The following is a 16,000-nucleotide window of genomic DNA, read 5'->3' as shown; positions in this document are numbered from 1 at the left end:
GCATTCGTAAGGGCAGGAAGGCTAGGAACAGACTAATCCCTTGAGGAACATACAGACAGTAGAAAGGAACTTAAGCAAGGAGTCAGGAGGGGTGAAAGGGGTCATGAAAAGTCATTGGCAAACAGGATTAAGGATAATCCCAAGGCTTTTTATACATATATAAAGAGCAAGAGGGTAACTAGGGAAAGGGTTGGCCCGCTCAAGGACAGAGAATCTCTAATCAAAATCATAATCAGAAGGGAATCTATGTGTGGAGCCAGAGGAAATGGGCGAGGTACTAAATGAGTACTTTGCATCAGTGTTCACCAAAGAGAAGGACCTAGTGGATGATGAGCCTAGGGAAGGGAGTGTAGATAGTCTCAGTCATCTCATTATCTAAAAGGAAGAGGTGTTGGGTGTCTTAAGCATTAAGGTAGATAAGTCCCCAGGGCCTGATGGGATCTACCCCAGAATACTAAGGGAGGCAAGGGAAGAAATTGCTGGGGCCTTGACAGAAATCTTTGCATCCTCATTGGCTGCAGGTGAGGTTCCAGAGGACTGGAGAATAGCCAATGTTGTTCCTTTGTTTAAGAAGGGTAGCAAGGATAATCCAGGAAATTATAGGCTGGTGAGCGTTACATCAGTGGTCGGGAAATTATTAGAGAGGATTCTTCGGGACAGGATTTACTCCCATTTGGAAACAAATGAACTTATTAGCGAGAGGCAGCATGGTTTTGTGAAGGGGAGAACGTGTCTCACTAATTTGATTGAGTTTTTTGAGGAAGTGACAAAGATGATTGATGAAGAAAGGGCAGTGGATGTTATCTACATGGACTTCAGTAAAGCCTTTGACAAGGTCCCTCATGGCAGACTGATACAAAAGGTGAAGTCACACTGGATCAGAGATGAGCTGGCAAGATGGATACAGAACTGGCTCAGTCATAGAAGACAGAGGGTAGCAGTGGAAGGGTGCTTTTCTGAATGGAGGGATGTGACTAGTGGTGTTCCGCAGGGATCAGTGCTGGGACCTTTGCTGCTTGTAGTATATATAAATGATTTGGAGGAAAATGTAGCTGGTCTGATTAGTAAGTTTGCGGACGACACAAAGGTTGGTGGAGTTGCGGATAATGATGAGGATTGTCAGAGGATACAGCAGGATATCGATCGGTTGGAGACTTGGGTGGAGAAATGGCAGATGGAGTTTAATCCGGACAGATGTGAGGTAATGCATTTTGGAAGATCTAATGCAGGTGGGAAGTATACAGTAAATGGCAGAACCCTTAGGAGTATTGACAGGCAGAGAGATCAGGGCGTACATGTCCACAGGTCACTGAAAGTGGCAACGCAGGTGGATAAGGTAGTCAAGAAGGCATACGGCATGCTTGGCATCATCCGTCGGGGCACAGAGTATAAAAATTGGCAAGTCCTGCTGCAGCTGTACAGAACTTTAGTTAGGCCACACTTAGAACACTGCGTGCAATTCTGGTCGCTACACTACCAGAAGGACGTGGAGGCTTTGGAGAGGGTACAGAAGAGGTTTACCAGGATGTTGCCTGGTTTGGAGGGCATTAGCTATGAGGAGAGGTTGAATAAACTCGGATTGTTTTCAATGGAACGACGGAGGTGGAGGGGTGACATGATAGAGGTTTACAAAGTTATGAGCGGCATGGACAGAGTGGATTGTCCGAAGCTTTTTCCCAGGGTGGAAGAGTCAGTTACTAGGGGACATAGGTTTAAGGTGAGAGGGGCAAAGTTTAGAGGGGATGTGCGAGGCAAGTTCTTTACACAGAGGGTGGTGAGTGCCTGGAACTTGCTGCCGGGGGAGATGGTGGAAGCAGGTATGATAATGATGTTTAAGAGGCATCTTGACAAATACATGAATAGGATGGGAATAGAGGGATACGGTTCCCGGAAGTGCAGAAGGTTTTAGTTTAGGCAGGCATCAAGATCGGCGCAGGCTTGGAGGGCCGAATGGCCTGTTCCTATGCTGTACTGTTCTTTGTTTGTTGTTTGAATTGTTACTGCGCAAGAAGTTTGGCATTTCAGACTACTAATTATACAGAACAGCATATTGCAAGGAATCTACAAATTAAAATTGCTGTACCCTGTGCCAACTTACCAAAGAGGAAGCAATTAGCTTCACTAATGGTCAAACAGATTAAAAAACTACTATAGGTGGCACAGAGCAGAAGGTTCCAGCTTCACTTCTAAGTCTGTACTGAATTTATGATCTTAGCCAGGGTAGTGGGTAGAATCATAGAAAGTTACAGTACAACATTTGGCCCCTTCAGATCTAAACTTTTTTTCACAACTCTACTCTCCTGCTTACTCGAAATACATTTTCATATTAGCTTTTCTTAAGAAACTTATAAAATTCAAGAGGCTGGCTGCCTAACTTTGGTGCAAGTTTGGTGGAAACCCCATCTAAACAACAACAACTTGCATTTATATAGTACTTTAATGGAGTAGAACATCCCAAGGCACTTCACGAAGCATTATCAGACAAAAAATTTGACACTGAGCCACATCAAGGAGATATTAGGCCAGATGACAAAGTGCTTGGTCAAAGAGGTAGGTTTTGAGCAGTGTCTTAACAGAGGATAAAGAGGTGAAGAGGTTGAGGGAGAGAATTCCAGAATTTAGGGCTTAGGCAGCTGAAAGCACAGTCAGTAATGATGGAGTAAATAAAATCATTGATGCTCAATAGGCCGGAATTGGAGGTGTGCAGAAATCTTGGAGGGTTGTGGGCTGGAGGAGAATGCAGAGATAAGTAGAAACAAGGGCATGGAGGGATTTGAAAACATGGATGAGAAGTTTAAAACCAAGACATTGCCAGACTGGGAGCCAATGTAGATCAGCAAGCACAGGGGTGATGGAACAACAGGACTTTATGCGAGTTAGAATACAGGCAGCAGAGTTTTGGATGAGCTCAAGTTTATGTAGGATGAAAGACAGGAGGTCAGCCAGCACAGCGCTGAAATAGACACAAATTTGCCTTGCTGTCTTTACTTTGCATTTGAATGAAAGTATGATGCACAGCCCTATGAATAAATGAGATATGTTCTGATAAAGGGTCACTGACCTGAAACATCAACTCTGCTTCTCTACGGCGCAACATCGAGGGCCGAAGGGCCTGTACTGCGCTGTAATGTTCTAATTCTAATTCTAATTCTCTCTCCACAGATGCTGCCAGACCTGCTGAGTATTTCCAGCATTTCTTGTTTTTATTTCAGATTTCCAGCATCTGCAGTATTTTCCTTTTATTATTATATTAAATAAGATATGTTGCCTTCTTATGGGGAAGCACATGCTTTAAGGTAATGAAATAGTCAAGTCTAGAGGTAACAAAGGCAGAGATGAGGGTTTCAGCAGCAGATAATCTGAGGCAGGACTGAAGTCTGGTGATGTTACGAATGTGGAAGCAGTTGGTCTTGGTGATGGAGTCGGCAGCTCAGCTCGAGGTCAAATACTGCACCCAGGTTGTGAACGGTGTAGTTCAGCCTCAGATAGTTACCAGAGAGAGGGATGGGGTTGGTGCCTAGGAAACAGAGTCTACAGCACATAAATGTAGTTTCTTTGGGCTGGATTTAGTGCAGCCAGCAGGGCTCCCAGTGCCAGGCCAAAAAGGTGGTAGGAATCCCACCTTGGCCATTCAGAGCCCCTCTTCCGCACCCCCGCACCCCATCCCCCGGATGATTCTACAGTTCTCAAGCACTTAAGTGCCTGGTGCCAGGATCCCCATCCCTTTAAAGATGGGATCCCGCCTTCAAGAGCTGCCGGCCAAACAGAGGATGGGCAGCTCAGTAGTATCGGCAGTGCCATCGGGAGCGGTGGACACTGTTGGTAGTCAAGGGTGCCTTGGAACCAGGCCCAGCGCTGGAGACCCGGGCCTCAGGAAAATGAGGCGGGGTTGCTGGGGCCAGTATGGCCGGCCCTGGCAATGGGGAGAGGGAGGGTAGGCGACGAGTGTTTTCTGCTGGGGGCCCTCCGTGGGCCACAGATTGTCCATTGAGCAGCCCCCAAAGCCCACAGGGAAGTCACCTTATTTTACGGGGTGACCTCCTGATGTGGCAGAGGATCCCCTCCACCCACTGCCGCTGGCTTAGATCCAGAGCGGCAGGAAGGAACCCCCTAAGTGGCTGGTAATAGACCACTTAAGGTCCTCAATTGGTCTCTTTACCTTTCCTTCCCCGACTTAATTGTGGTGCAACAGGAAGGCAACAGGGCCTCCGTCCCCCCCCTGCTACAATTCTATGGCTTCCACCCCCCACCTGCCCCCCACCTCCCCCACCCCACCTCCTAGCTCACCTTCGGGAGCCCATTAAATCCAGCCTTCTGAGTGAAAATGACTGTCTAATTAGGGCTTTTTTTACTAGCTTCCTATCTTGCCCAACATCAGACCAAAAATATAGCTTCAGTTCTTTGAGACACAAACCAGGTAATCAAAAATAAATGGAGGCTATTCTTAGCTCAGTGGGTTATGCACATCATTCAACTCTGAATTTGGGAAGAGACAAAAATATCCAAACAACACAAATTTGCCTTTCTGTCATTACTTTGAACTTGAATAAAAGTATGATGCACAGCCCTATGAATAACTAAGCTATGTTGCCTTTTTAGGGAGGGTAATGGATAAGCACACGCCTTAAGGCAGTGAGGCACAGTGCGCACCATATTATTGCTGGGAAATGTGTATGGTTCCAGAGGTAATTTAATTCTACATATTACTAGTCTACTGTTGCAGACCAGTGCTTTGAATTTAATGACCGTTCTTTCCAATACATGATCAAAATGACTTTACATGTGCATGAGATGGGATGTTGCTATCATCAGGAACACTGTATTTCTCAAAAGAGATATGTCTTCATAGAGCATCTTGCAAAAGACCATTGACCCTTTAAATGATATTTCACTAGTGTGAGTGATAGTTTTTAATATCAATTCCGTGGCTCCTATCAGAAGCAATGTTTAGTTTTGTTTGCCAGCAATTATTTAAACACTAATGGACATGACTGTATACTGCCTGCCAAATCGAGCACAGGCCGAACAACTGAAGGACAAGACCAAAGTCCGTCAATCATCCAGGCTATCCTCAATTAAGAAGGGGCAGTGTACATACAGACCATTACTGCTACTCAGTTTCAGTCTTTGGAATTCAGTTCCATTATTTATTTAACCTGTTAACCGCATGATAATTCACTCCGATAACACCCCCAATACGCTATGGTTGAGTCCAATATGATATCACGACAGCTTGCATTTTATGACATCCCTAATCAAGCTGAACTATTCTCCTTCAGAAATTGAGCATGTGCTTCAGGCAATTATCACTACTCAAGTGAGGTGTGATTATATTACATTTAGGTTATAGCGTATTATCATACCCTGGGGCTAGAATCCTGACTGGCTAAAATTTGGTCACTTACAATGAATTTGTTTTCACTACAAGAAAGCAACAGACAGAAATGAATAATATATAGCACCAACAGACAGGCAAGTGGGCTCTCAAATGCTGAGTGATCTGTCTGACAGAAGTTGTAGTTAATCAACAGGTAAGTGACAGTAGTGATAATATTCAAGGCATAATAAAGTGCTTAAAATAATGCTGTGCGTTTTTTAATTGAATAATGCTAAAGCTAATATGACTGCCGGGGTCAGATTTGAGGTTCCCTCAGTACTGAGTCCCCAGGCATGATGAGCTGCAACTCCTCCAACGCATATAATATTCTAATACTGTGTGGACAAAACAATGAAATTAGCTATCAACATTTTGTACTTACAACAACCCCATATCTCTGAACCATTAATAGTCTGCAGCCTGCTACTGATTGTAACAACCTGCCTATTATTCTGTCACAATCCAGTTCCAGGCTGTGACTACCTACACATTTGGGTCGAAATAAACGAAACAACTTCTTCTCAACATGAACATTTTAAAATCAGTTGCAGCGTCTTTAAACAATAAAATGCTTTATATTGGGTTTGATTTATCTCTGATAGGATCACAGGCCTCGTAGAAATCTTTATGTCTCTCCATTCTCTATTAATAATTCAATTTCATCCTTAATAACAGCATTTCCCTCTGAAAATCTATTTACTGGATGCTCACCTCTTCATGGATCATGCACGGCTGCTTTCACACAGGCCTCAACCGAAAAACTACCTGAGCCACTGAAGAAAGCATTCAAACAGAAAATTTTGGTTCAATTTATGATATATATTGCTTGTCACCAAGTACTGCCTTAATTCTTTGAGAATGGCAGTAGCATTTCTTGGAAACTTACACAAATCACCAGCTTGAACAAAGAATGCTCTATATTAGGAATATCTTGCAGTTTGCCATATTTCTCAAGTTCTTTTTGTTAGTATTGTTAGTGAGAAACATGTAAAAAAATTACCTTGACTAAGATTTGTCTGAAAAGATAGTTTTACATACTTAAAAAGTTTGAAAGGCCTATTGGCCTATAAAACAAAATTAGTGAATAATCGGGAGATGAGTATATCTTCATGGTAAGAATGAGCTCCAATTGTGATTGTAGCTATTTAAACCTCAATGCCTATTGAACTAACACTTGTTGCACTAGTTTCATTTGATACTCTGCAAACAGTCCAAGTAGAAATGACTGAAATTCAGATAATGTAACATCTGTTTATAAAACGAACAGAAGTACTCAATTGAAAAGACTCCATCCAATGACTCCAAAAATAAAGATGATATCCATGGTAGTGCAATAGTTTTTTTTTCACTCGGAATCTGGTTTGAATCTAGCTCAAACAGTTAAATGGTTTGATGGTTGTATGGCTCTGATATGAATATTTTAGCAGTATCAGCCTAGTTTAGAGTCGATGTGAATCCATACCACCTAATGAGGATGGTTGCTGTGTTAAATAGAAATATTCACACTAACACAGTGGTGGAAAAGAACAGGAAGTGCTTGGCTAAGGTTAATGTATATTGTTGAAGCAGAATCCAGGGAGCTTTATTTTCCATCCATTCCATATGTATGCGATCTGAGAATGCCCAGTGCTGACACTAGGCACAATATTTCACAGTGGGGAGGGTTATGGCAGCAGGGAGTGGGTGCTGGGCATGAAATCCATTCCTCAGCACTAAAATTCTGCACCATCTAATGAATACAAAATAACTAACAATTTAGAAAAATAGTCAAAACAAAATGACACTAAAGCGGTCTTTTGAATTAATTGTGCTAAAAAAATCCAATCCCATTTTTCACTTGCAGAAGCAATAACTTGAACAACTCCCATTATGGTGCCTGGTTCTCACTCAAAGCAATTGAAACTGAGAGTGTATTTCCATTGGAAATAATTGAAATCCTTCTATAGTATGAGTTATCTCCACCATCTCTAAATGTAACAATCAAGGAAGAAAAATTGCTTTAGTTTCTGAGTAGCAACATCATAAAGCATTTATTTAAGCGCTTACAATTTCACTACACATAGACTAGGGCTATTCTTCCCTCTAGGTTACTATACGTTCACAGATAGCTACTCATAATAAGCTCTTTTGCTGGAAAATATACCTTTTGATGTGTTATATTTGCTACAATCCATGTTCCCCTTTCATTGAGGAATAATGCAAGAACACAGCCGAATGGATTTCTAGATTGACTATCAGTCACTTCAGTGATCCCAAGAGTGATATTTCTATCTCAATTTACCACAAAAGCGGGCTTTCTACTTTATGCTTATTTCACCCAAGTCCATTTTCAGTCAATTAAGTTTGCGATTTAAGCCTGGAGGTATGATACAACTTTTAATATTACCAGTCAGTCCAGAAAAATGTGAGACATCTTAACATAGCCTAAACATGTACCCAATTTATAGTTATAGGAATTATACAAGAATTGCATTGGGACAATCTGTATTTTACATCATATACCAGATTTATTTTAATGAGACTGTAAATCAAATCAACAACTGAAGAAAAAAAAAGTTTAAAAAATAAGGTTTTACTACACCTGATGTTTCTGGTGTCAGAACCACTGATACCTGAATTAATGCTGATGATCATGCCACTTAGAACTTGAAGAAAAGACTGCATGGCAGTATTTTTAGTGTTACCATCCTGATTAAGACAGTTTAGTCTGAATATGTCTCCATGCACACTTAGCGGAATACAACTAATGATGTTCCTGCAGAAAGACAAGAGCAGTGCCAACAAAGAAACCTCTATAATTCTGTACTAGTAATGAATAGGAGTGCTGAAGAGGCAGTATGTTTTCAGTCTTATATTTTATGTAGTCAAAGGTAATCAAAGGGACATTTTCATCAAGTAAGACATCTTTATCTGTAAACTTTTTGTACAAAAACATGCAAGTTTAGTTATACTGACAATGGGAAAAGTCTTTATTATTATTGATAAAATGGTCAGATCGCCTATTTTATGTCATTATTTAATGGAGATTAGTTATTTGTACTGCTCCACTAGTTAAAGGTTTAGCCACTAACTGAGGGGCTTGCAATTACCTAGTGTCTGTTATTTACATGGTAACCATCAGATTTTCAGTGCCAAAAGAAAATCACTGAATTATTGGGTGTTCCGCTATAGCTCTGTCAACACATGCATTGTGTGATACGGTAATCAGCAATATAGGCCAGGAAGGATGTCAGCTCAGTGCTGAGGTAGCTGATGTCAGGGTTCCTGCTCCCGATCATTGTCCAAAGATCCCTCCCTGCCTGCTTTAAGATGGTGCACATATTTGGATGCAGGGTGTGACAGTTTTCAAGCTTGACCATGGTGCCACCTGCAGCCAAACAGTTCACAAACATTCCCTTATAAGGCAACCATATAAAGAATGGGCATGTAAATCAAATACCAGGGGACCACTACCTTGAGAAGAGGGGAGAATAAATGTGGAAAAATGACAAATGACAGCAGAATGCAAATTGAGATCAATCCAAAACCAGTTTAAGCATTGTTACGACCAGGTGAGAAAGGTGTCTAGGAGTCTTTTACTATCTTCATCTGGTCTTATTGTAACAGGGTTTAATTTTTAAACACACTGTGTTTTGACCTCCCCCTTGCTGAATCCTTGTTCATCATGTTCCAATTGTAAGGCAAATAAATGAGCATAAACAGATTTTCTTAGGTTTAAAGAAGAAAAGTGAAATTTTATTAAAACTTAAACTCTAATTCGGTTAATGCCGACAGTAATGCCGCGCCCCACGCTAGCATGCATACGTGATATGCACATGCAAATAGGGACAGAAGAGAGCAGAAGAAAAATAAAATGGAAAGGTTTGAGGCAATATCAGAAGAGTTTCTTGTTTACTGTGCTTCGAGATCACTGTAGTCCTTTTGTAAGTACTCTTTCTTTTTATTGGGGCCCAGTATTCTTCTTAAACCTTGTTCACTGTAGGAGACTTTTCTCTCTTGGGGTTCATATTTTTTCAATGGTTTCCAAAGCTGGTGAGAGCGAAATGAGAGCAGACAGAAGAGAGGTATTCTCAATCCAGGAGCAAACAGCGTTCTGAGTTTTAAAACTCTGTGGCACCATACAAATTCAAACAGCCAGTTAGTCATGTGACTAAACTGGCCTGGCCAGTTCTTTTATGTATTGGAGAAGCAGGGACTGGGTCCTTTATTCCAACACTGTCTGCTAGCATGCAAATGTCTTTCCAGTCAGGGGCTTGGCAATTCCTTGTGATAGACGCTCTTTTCTTCCCAGTCACAATTTTAAGTTTTAATGTTCATGTGGCAAAATAATGTGTGCCTCAGTCTTGGCAGGCGGGGGCCTGCATGACAGCATTCAATGTATTGTTGTACTACAGGTTTGTGAATTTGAAGTTACAAAATTACAAGAGGTTGGTAATGTGTTATGCAGCAACATTAAGGAATAACACATGGAAATGTGACATGCATGCTCAAACTTTCTATTCCACTGAATTCCTGATGTTACTGTGAGGTAAGGGCCCAGTGTTGTTTCGCACAAGCTCAGAAGGAAAATCAAAAGGAGTCACAGCCTTAGGCCACTTTGTCTTTGACATTGATGGATGCCTGGGTGCAAGTTTCCTGCCACCACAAAACAGCATTAATTGGGTTTCCAACACTCTTGGAATGACCGGGAGTTTCCTGGAATCAAGCGTGCCTCTTCTAAGCTCTGCCTCCAGCAGCCCAAGAGATCAGTGATTTCAATTTTCCGTCCAATGTGTCTGCCATCTGCCCCACCCCCAACCCCTATCAATTACATCACCAGCTCCCTTTAAAAACTCAGGCTCAATGATGTCACCCACCCATTGCCACAGACATCCAGGACCACAAACAGCACAGTAGACCAGGGACTAGAGAGTCAGGAATCGGGAAGCTCATGAATCATGGATGTCTATTCAGGGAGTCTCTGAACTCAAGAGGGCTCTGGGGAGAGGTCTCAAAACAGGGGGTCTCTGAAATCGGGGAGGCTCAAGAGGGGTGGCAGGGGGATGAGACGGGACTGGGGAAGGAATGGGGATCAGGAGGAAAGAGAGATTGGGGATATAGGGATAGATGGAGGCAGGGAAATAGGGATGGAGAAAAGGGAGATTGGGGAATGGGGGCCTGAGGGGGAGAGAGAGAGAGAGAGAGAGATCCCAAGGGACAGGGAGTCAGGGAAAGATGGAGACTGAGAATGAGGCTCATGTAGATAGATTGGGAATTTGGGATGTATCAATTGTTTAATTATATACAGGTGGAGGGTGTTAATTGGGGTCTTACTTGAGCACTTATATGCAGACACTTACTGAGACTAGTGGAGCGATTGAGTGAGGAGCTAGATGTCTGCAATCCTTTTACTGTACAATAAATGCGAAAGTGAGTAAAGATAGGCTCCAGCATTATCCTTCCATAACAAGCTTTCTGCATTTTAATAAGGTCGTGGGAGATAACGGAACTAGTGGTTACAGGATTGGGGATTAAAGGAAATTGGGTTGGGGGTGGATGTGGGGACCAGCATTTCCTACAGAACTGGGAGCAGCAATGTGGTGAGAGAGGAGCAACCAGTAAAGGGCTAAGTGAAACTAGTAGAGCTTACTGTGGTTAAGTAGAGGAAGATTATTTCCATTGGTGGGAGAATAGGGAAATAGGAAACAGAAAGGGCGATGGGGGTCATGTCCAATGGCAAAAGTGCCGGTGAGAGCCCTGCATCACCTCCTTTGGGGAAGGCCCGCCGGATCAAGTGGCAATTAGGCACTTAAGTGAACAGTCTCCGGGATCAAAGACCTCAGTGGAAGTCCCACCTGCTGAGAGCTGCCGGCCAGCAACTCTTTAACTGAGTAGCATCACGGCTGAGGTGGTGGCTGCTTCCAGTAATGGACTCACCAAGGCCACAGGTGAGTCAGGGATGGAGGGGTTTTGCGGGTTGGGGGTCACGGGATAGAGGGTTGTAGGGGGGTTGGCAGCAAGGGCAGGGGGTTGGATCTCAGCAGGCCTCCCCTTTCCCAATTCCGAGTCCCTGGATCACACACTAAGTACCTTTTAATGAGGTACCACTCCCCTCCCCCACCCTGGAGCTGGCATCAACCCACATGGGTTTGCTAGGCGTGCTCCCTGTGCTGTGACAGGCCCACCCTCCACTGGGCTAATTCTGGCGGTGGCGGAATGAGGCCCTTAATTGGGCATTAATTGCCCACTTAAGGGCCTCAATTGGCAGCAGGGTGGGAAGGCCGTTCACAGGCCTTCCCAGTTCGGACCTAATTTGAGTGGAGGTGGGAATGTGGTGGGCCCACCCCCCCACCACCATCCTGCCGATTATATGCTCTACCTGCTTCCAAACCTGACGCAGGGGAAGAGCATAATATTCTTCCCATGGATTCTCACTGGAAGCAACAAGGGGGAAGGGAGGAGGAAAGTTCTCGAAGTGACGGCTTTTCGCTGTGGGATACTTCATGTGGTTATTGAGATAAAGACTAACACATCATTTCGAAGACAATAGAATATATATTTGAAAAGGAAGAATATAAAAAGATCTTGTTGGGGGAGCAATAGGGTTAAAGTGGAAAGCACTGTAATATCCTGTGCTGTAATATCTATAATTCTAAAACTTTCCTTTATTAAGTCCAAGCTCAGAGAGTGGTTTAGAAATGTTGGTGCTGATCATATTTTAAAGCAACCTGTCCTGTGAGATATGTCCCAAATAATGAGCCCACTTCCTTATGTGCAGTCTCTCAGTTTGGTTCAGGCAGTCTGTGCTATGCGAAGTCGAAGTGCAGATCAGCTCTGACTGAGGTTCCAAGTTCAGAGTTGTCACCTTCTCATGGAACTGGAGCCCAAACCAGAGTCGAAGGTGATAGGGAGAAAGATTGGCCTTGTTAAAAGTGGCCAGCTGGAGAGCCTGACCCCGTCTTGTGGAGTGCAGGGGGAGTCAGGCTATGGTTTCAGGGTGAATAGCACCAAGTTATAGGATTATTACATGTTCCAGGTAGGATATAAGGGCATTACACCTATTACTACCAATTAAATGTAGTGAGTTGTTGTAATACTGTTGGTTATGAGGGGAATCTGAGTGTTTCCATATTACTATTAGTTATCAGTGCAATTGCACTGCATTACCATTGGTTACTGGTGGAATCAAATTTCCTCCCACCCACAGTTTTCCCTCTGTGAATTGCTCTCCCACCTTCGATTCCCCACTTCCCTATTCTCAATCTCCTCTCTTCCCACCTTCAGGTTGCACTCCTCCCTGCCCTCCATTTCCCCACTTCCCCACCCTCTGTTTCCTCTCTTTGCCTGCTCATGAGTGGTCTCCTGGTTCTTGAAAATTGTTGCACAACAGGTACTGGTGCAAACCCACAAGCAAAAACACTCACCTACCAGGGTCCACCTTTATAAGGTAAATGAAATAACATCGATGGTAGTTATGTGATCAGATGCCATGAGATCGAATGTTACATGACTGGATTTCAAACAATGGGCTAATACATGGTCAAATGTCATGTGGTCAGAATGTCACATGATCAAACCTCAAGGAATGCCTCCAGAGTTGTCAACCCGAACTGCATAGTGTCAATGCTATTTGGTCACATACAAGCCAGACACTGACTTTTGACTTACCTTTACACAGTGCCACAGCTTTACATGATGTACAATGAAAATGCAAATAAACCAGCACACTACTGTTAACAGGGCACAAATCATGTAATTAAAATTATTTTTAGTGATACATATCATTTTAATAAATTATAGAAACAACACTGAAAAGGAAACATGCTGATTCCTTTGCTTGACAGGACTGAAGTACCCAGAGGTCTTCACTTTGTTTGTTTACCCCCTCCCCCTCCCATTCATAACAGTCAGAAAAGGGGTCGTCTCTTAAACACAGGCCCCTAAACAGTCTTTCCTCCTCCCACTGCAGAAATGTAATGATGGCATTATTCACCCTGAAATACCGTCACCTTGCTGCCTTAGAATACCTACAATGGTCATGCAGTGGCAGTCAGAAAAGTAATCTTAGCAGAGACCTATTGACGGTGATTATAACAAGAGGAAAATCGTGCTATATATATTTACAACACCCAGCACTCTCAATTTTGCTTCATATTGCCAAGCAAACCATTGAAACTGCACCGATTCCAATGTGTGAAGGCAGATTCAGGAATCTCAAGCCCTGTGCTACTTCAGAAAGACGCAATAACTTCACTTCTCCAAATTCAGCTCTTAATTGCATCTGATAAATCAAAACTTATCGGTCGATCAATAGATTCGACAGGAGATTCTTAAGTCGATCCTCTCTGATAACTTTTATGGTCCGATTCACCGCCCATTAAAACTGTACCGTCAAACAGGTCAAGTGCAAAGCAGTTTGCAATGTTGAGAAAGCACTGGAGATGCTCCAAGCTGCCCCGAAAAGCCGCTCTGGAATTGCTGGCTGCTTTTTGGAAACCAAATGTTGAAGCTGGCGTTCGCTCGCCGGGGCAACTGCAGTTCGCCAGTATCACCTGGCAGGCTACATCACGCCCAGATACAAACAGAAAAGCTTCACATGAGAGGATGTATGCAACTCCCAGTCTCAGAGTCTCAATATCCGATCGGGGCGAGAAATATAGAGACGCATAAAAAAGCGAAATGATAATGAAAGGCGGATTCTCCTAAAGGGTGCATCTATATTAAATGAACAAACCCTAATTCAGTTTGTAGATACAGAACCGCGCTCGAATAAGGAGCTGAACTCCAAGTGGCCCGTCACTTGGCCATCATTTATCAAACTAAGGATAAAAAAATGAATATATAACGTGTAAATGATGTATTGAGCGGGACCAGGAGGCAATAGTGGGAGATGCCGTTGGGACTTGACTCACCAACGAACTGAGTCGGTAAAATGAATGGGGTTCGATAAAGTTTGCTGGGTTAAGTCATCATTCCGAAATATGTGTTAATAGCAACTGGTCTCTTTACAACGTCTTCAAGCAATCTTTAGAAATATAAAAGCGGACCAACTAATAATAATTTGCTTCGGATATAGTGTTCGTTTCCCCAGTCATTTGAAATTAGAGGGAGTCTCCGACTGGCGGAATATCAGAAGTCCACAGTAATATCCATAAATAAGAATGGGTCTATGGAGGGGTGAGGATGATTAAAGTTTCATTGTGGCACTGTGATGGTTCAAATACGCGACTCGGCCTTAAATAGAAAGTATCCTCTCCCTAAACACGTTTATTCTCATTGGCCGGGCAATGAATAATAAATCAACAACAAAACCCCTTCTCCACTCAGCTGCTCAAGAAAGTGGATTCACCAAGTCATCGGATAAGGCTCTTTAGCTTGAAAAAAAACCCTCCGGACACTTAAGTCCTTTCTCACTGCTCTGTGAGGAGACCGCACTGTCGTCTTCGTTTTCATGCTTCTAAGAATTATAGTACACTGAAATTTGTTCCACTCAAATGAAAACTTGTAATATACACATATATAAAGGAGATCTTTGTTTAGCATTTAAAGGAACAAACATACTAAAACATCTTTTCTAAGCAATCGTACACACGATTTGTAAGCTGAAGAAGCATGTTTGGTTGTTACTTTAGTAATTTATGAAGATCCCAGTGTGTCTATATTACGGTATCGGAACGTCAGCGAATTCAAATGCAATACTCGAACAGCAATATTACCAATACAGAAAAAAAGTCTTGCAAACTTACCTCCACGCTGAAGGGCTGCTCCTCGCCGCAAACGAAACAAATAATCCAAAGCAAGGTTTGCAAATAAAACGCAGCGGAATATAAAAAGGCTAGTTGTCTTCCTTTGTACAATGTGGCTAAAGGCTTAGTGAACCCGTTTGCCATCTTTCAGAGAAGCAGCCGCTCATTTGTAAGGGAGCTGCCTGTGGCTGTAGATAGAGACAGACTGTGAATTACAGGGAGACAGGGAGCTGTGCAGAACCGGGAGTGCTCTGAGCTGCGGATTGCTCCTTAACAATTTCACTGGCTCCAACCACTGAACTAGAGTGTAACAGTCCAGGGAGCCTCCAGCGAGTCTGCGCACTGACGACCAAACTACCCTGTACAGCTGGCACAGTCCTTCCTCAGTCCTGTACCACAGCGAAAAGCCAGAGAGCAGAGCTGACACAGGCACTCTTCGTTCATTATGCAGACATTGTATTTATCTGTCTCTTGGCAAGGAAGATAGACAAAGTGTAATTAGTGTAAACGGAATGCCTCTCCCCTGTGCTCTGGCGCTTCAAGAATATTTTACCTTACGTTTGTAAAACTAATGCGATGCTGATGCTTATTCCGAGCAATTTTTTCCCATTGACCACTCAGAGGAGAAAATTTAAAACCGAACCATTGTACTACTCATTGTGATTAAAATGCGCTGAGATTTCTCAGTGGGAGCAAAATGAGTATTGTGCCTTTGCCTCCCCCTCCCCATACAAACACGGAAACATAGAAGGATTTACGGCGCAGAAGGAGGCCATTCGGCCCATCATGCCCATGCCGGCCCGAAAAAACCTTATCCACATTAATCCCACCTTCCAGCTTTTGGTCTGCAGCCCTGTAGGTTATGGCACCTCAAGAGCATATCCAAGTGTTTTTCAAA

The 16,000-nt window shown here is 43.0% G+C and overlaps 1 protein-coding gene across 2 annotated transcripts in view; it reads right to left on the bottom strand.

Moving 5' to 3' along the window:
* Positions 1 to 15,379, bottom strand: part of LOC137369913 (matrix metalloproteinase-16-like) — a 306,491-nt gene extending 291,112 nt beyond the window's left edge. For both annotated transcript variants that reach the window (XM_068031639.1, XM_068031640.1), the window contains exon 1: positions 15,103 to 15,379. In XM_068031639.1, coding sequence (XP_067887740.1) covers positions 15,103 to 15,246 — 144 coding nt within the window. In that variant the 5' untranslated portion in view covers positions 15,247 to 15,379. The remainder of the gene's footprint in view (positions 1 to 15,102) is intronic.
* Positions 15,380 to 16,000: the final 621 nt, after the last annotated feature.

This window comes from Heterodontus francisci, chromosome 5, assembly GCF_036365525.1.
Source record: "Heterodontus francisci isolate sHetFra1 chromosome 5, sHetFra1.hap1, whole genome shotgun sequence".
Lineage (NCBI taxonomy): Eukaryota > Metazoa > Chordata > Chondrichthyes > Heterodontiformes > Heterodontidae > Heterodontus > Heterodontus francisci.
This window is presented reverse-complemented; position numbering and strand designations above follow the sequence as displayed.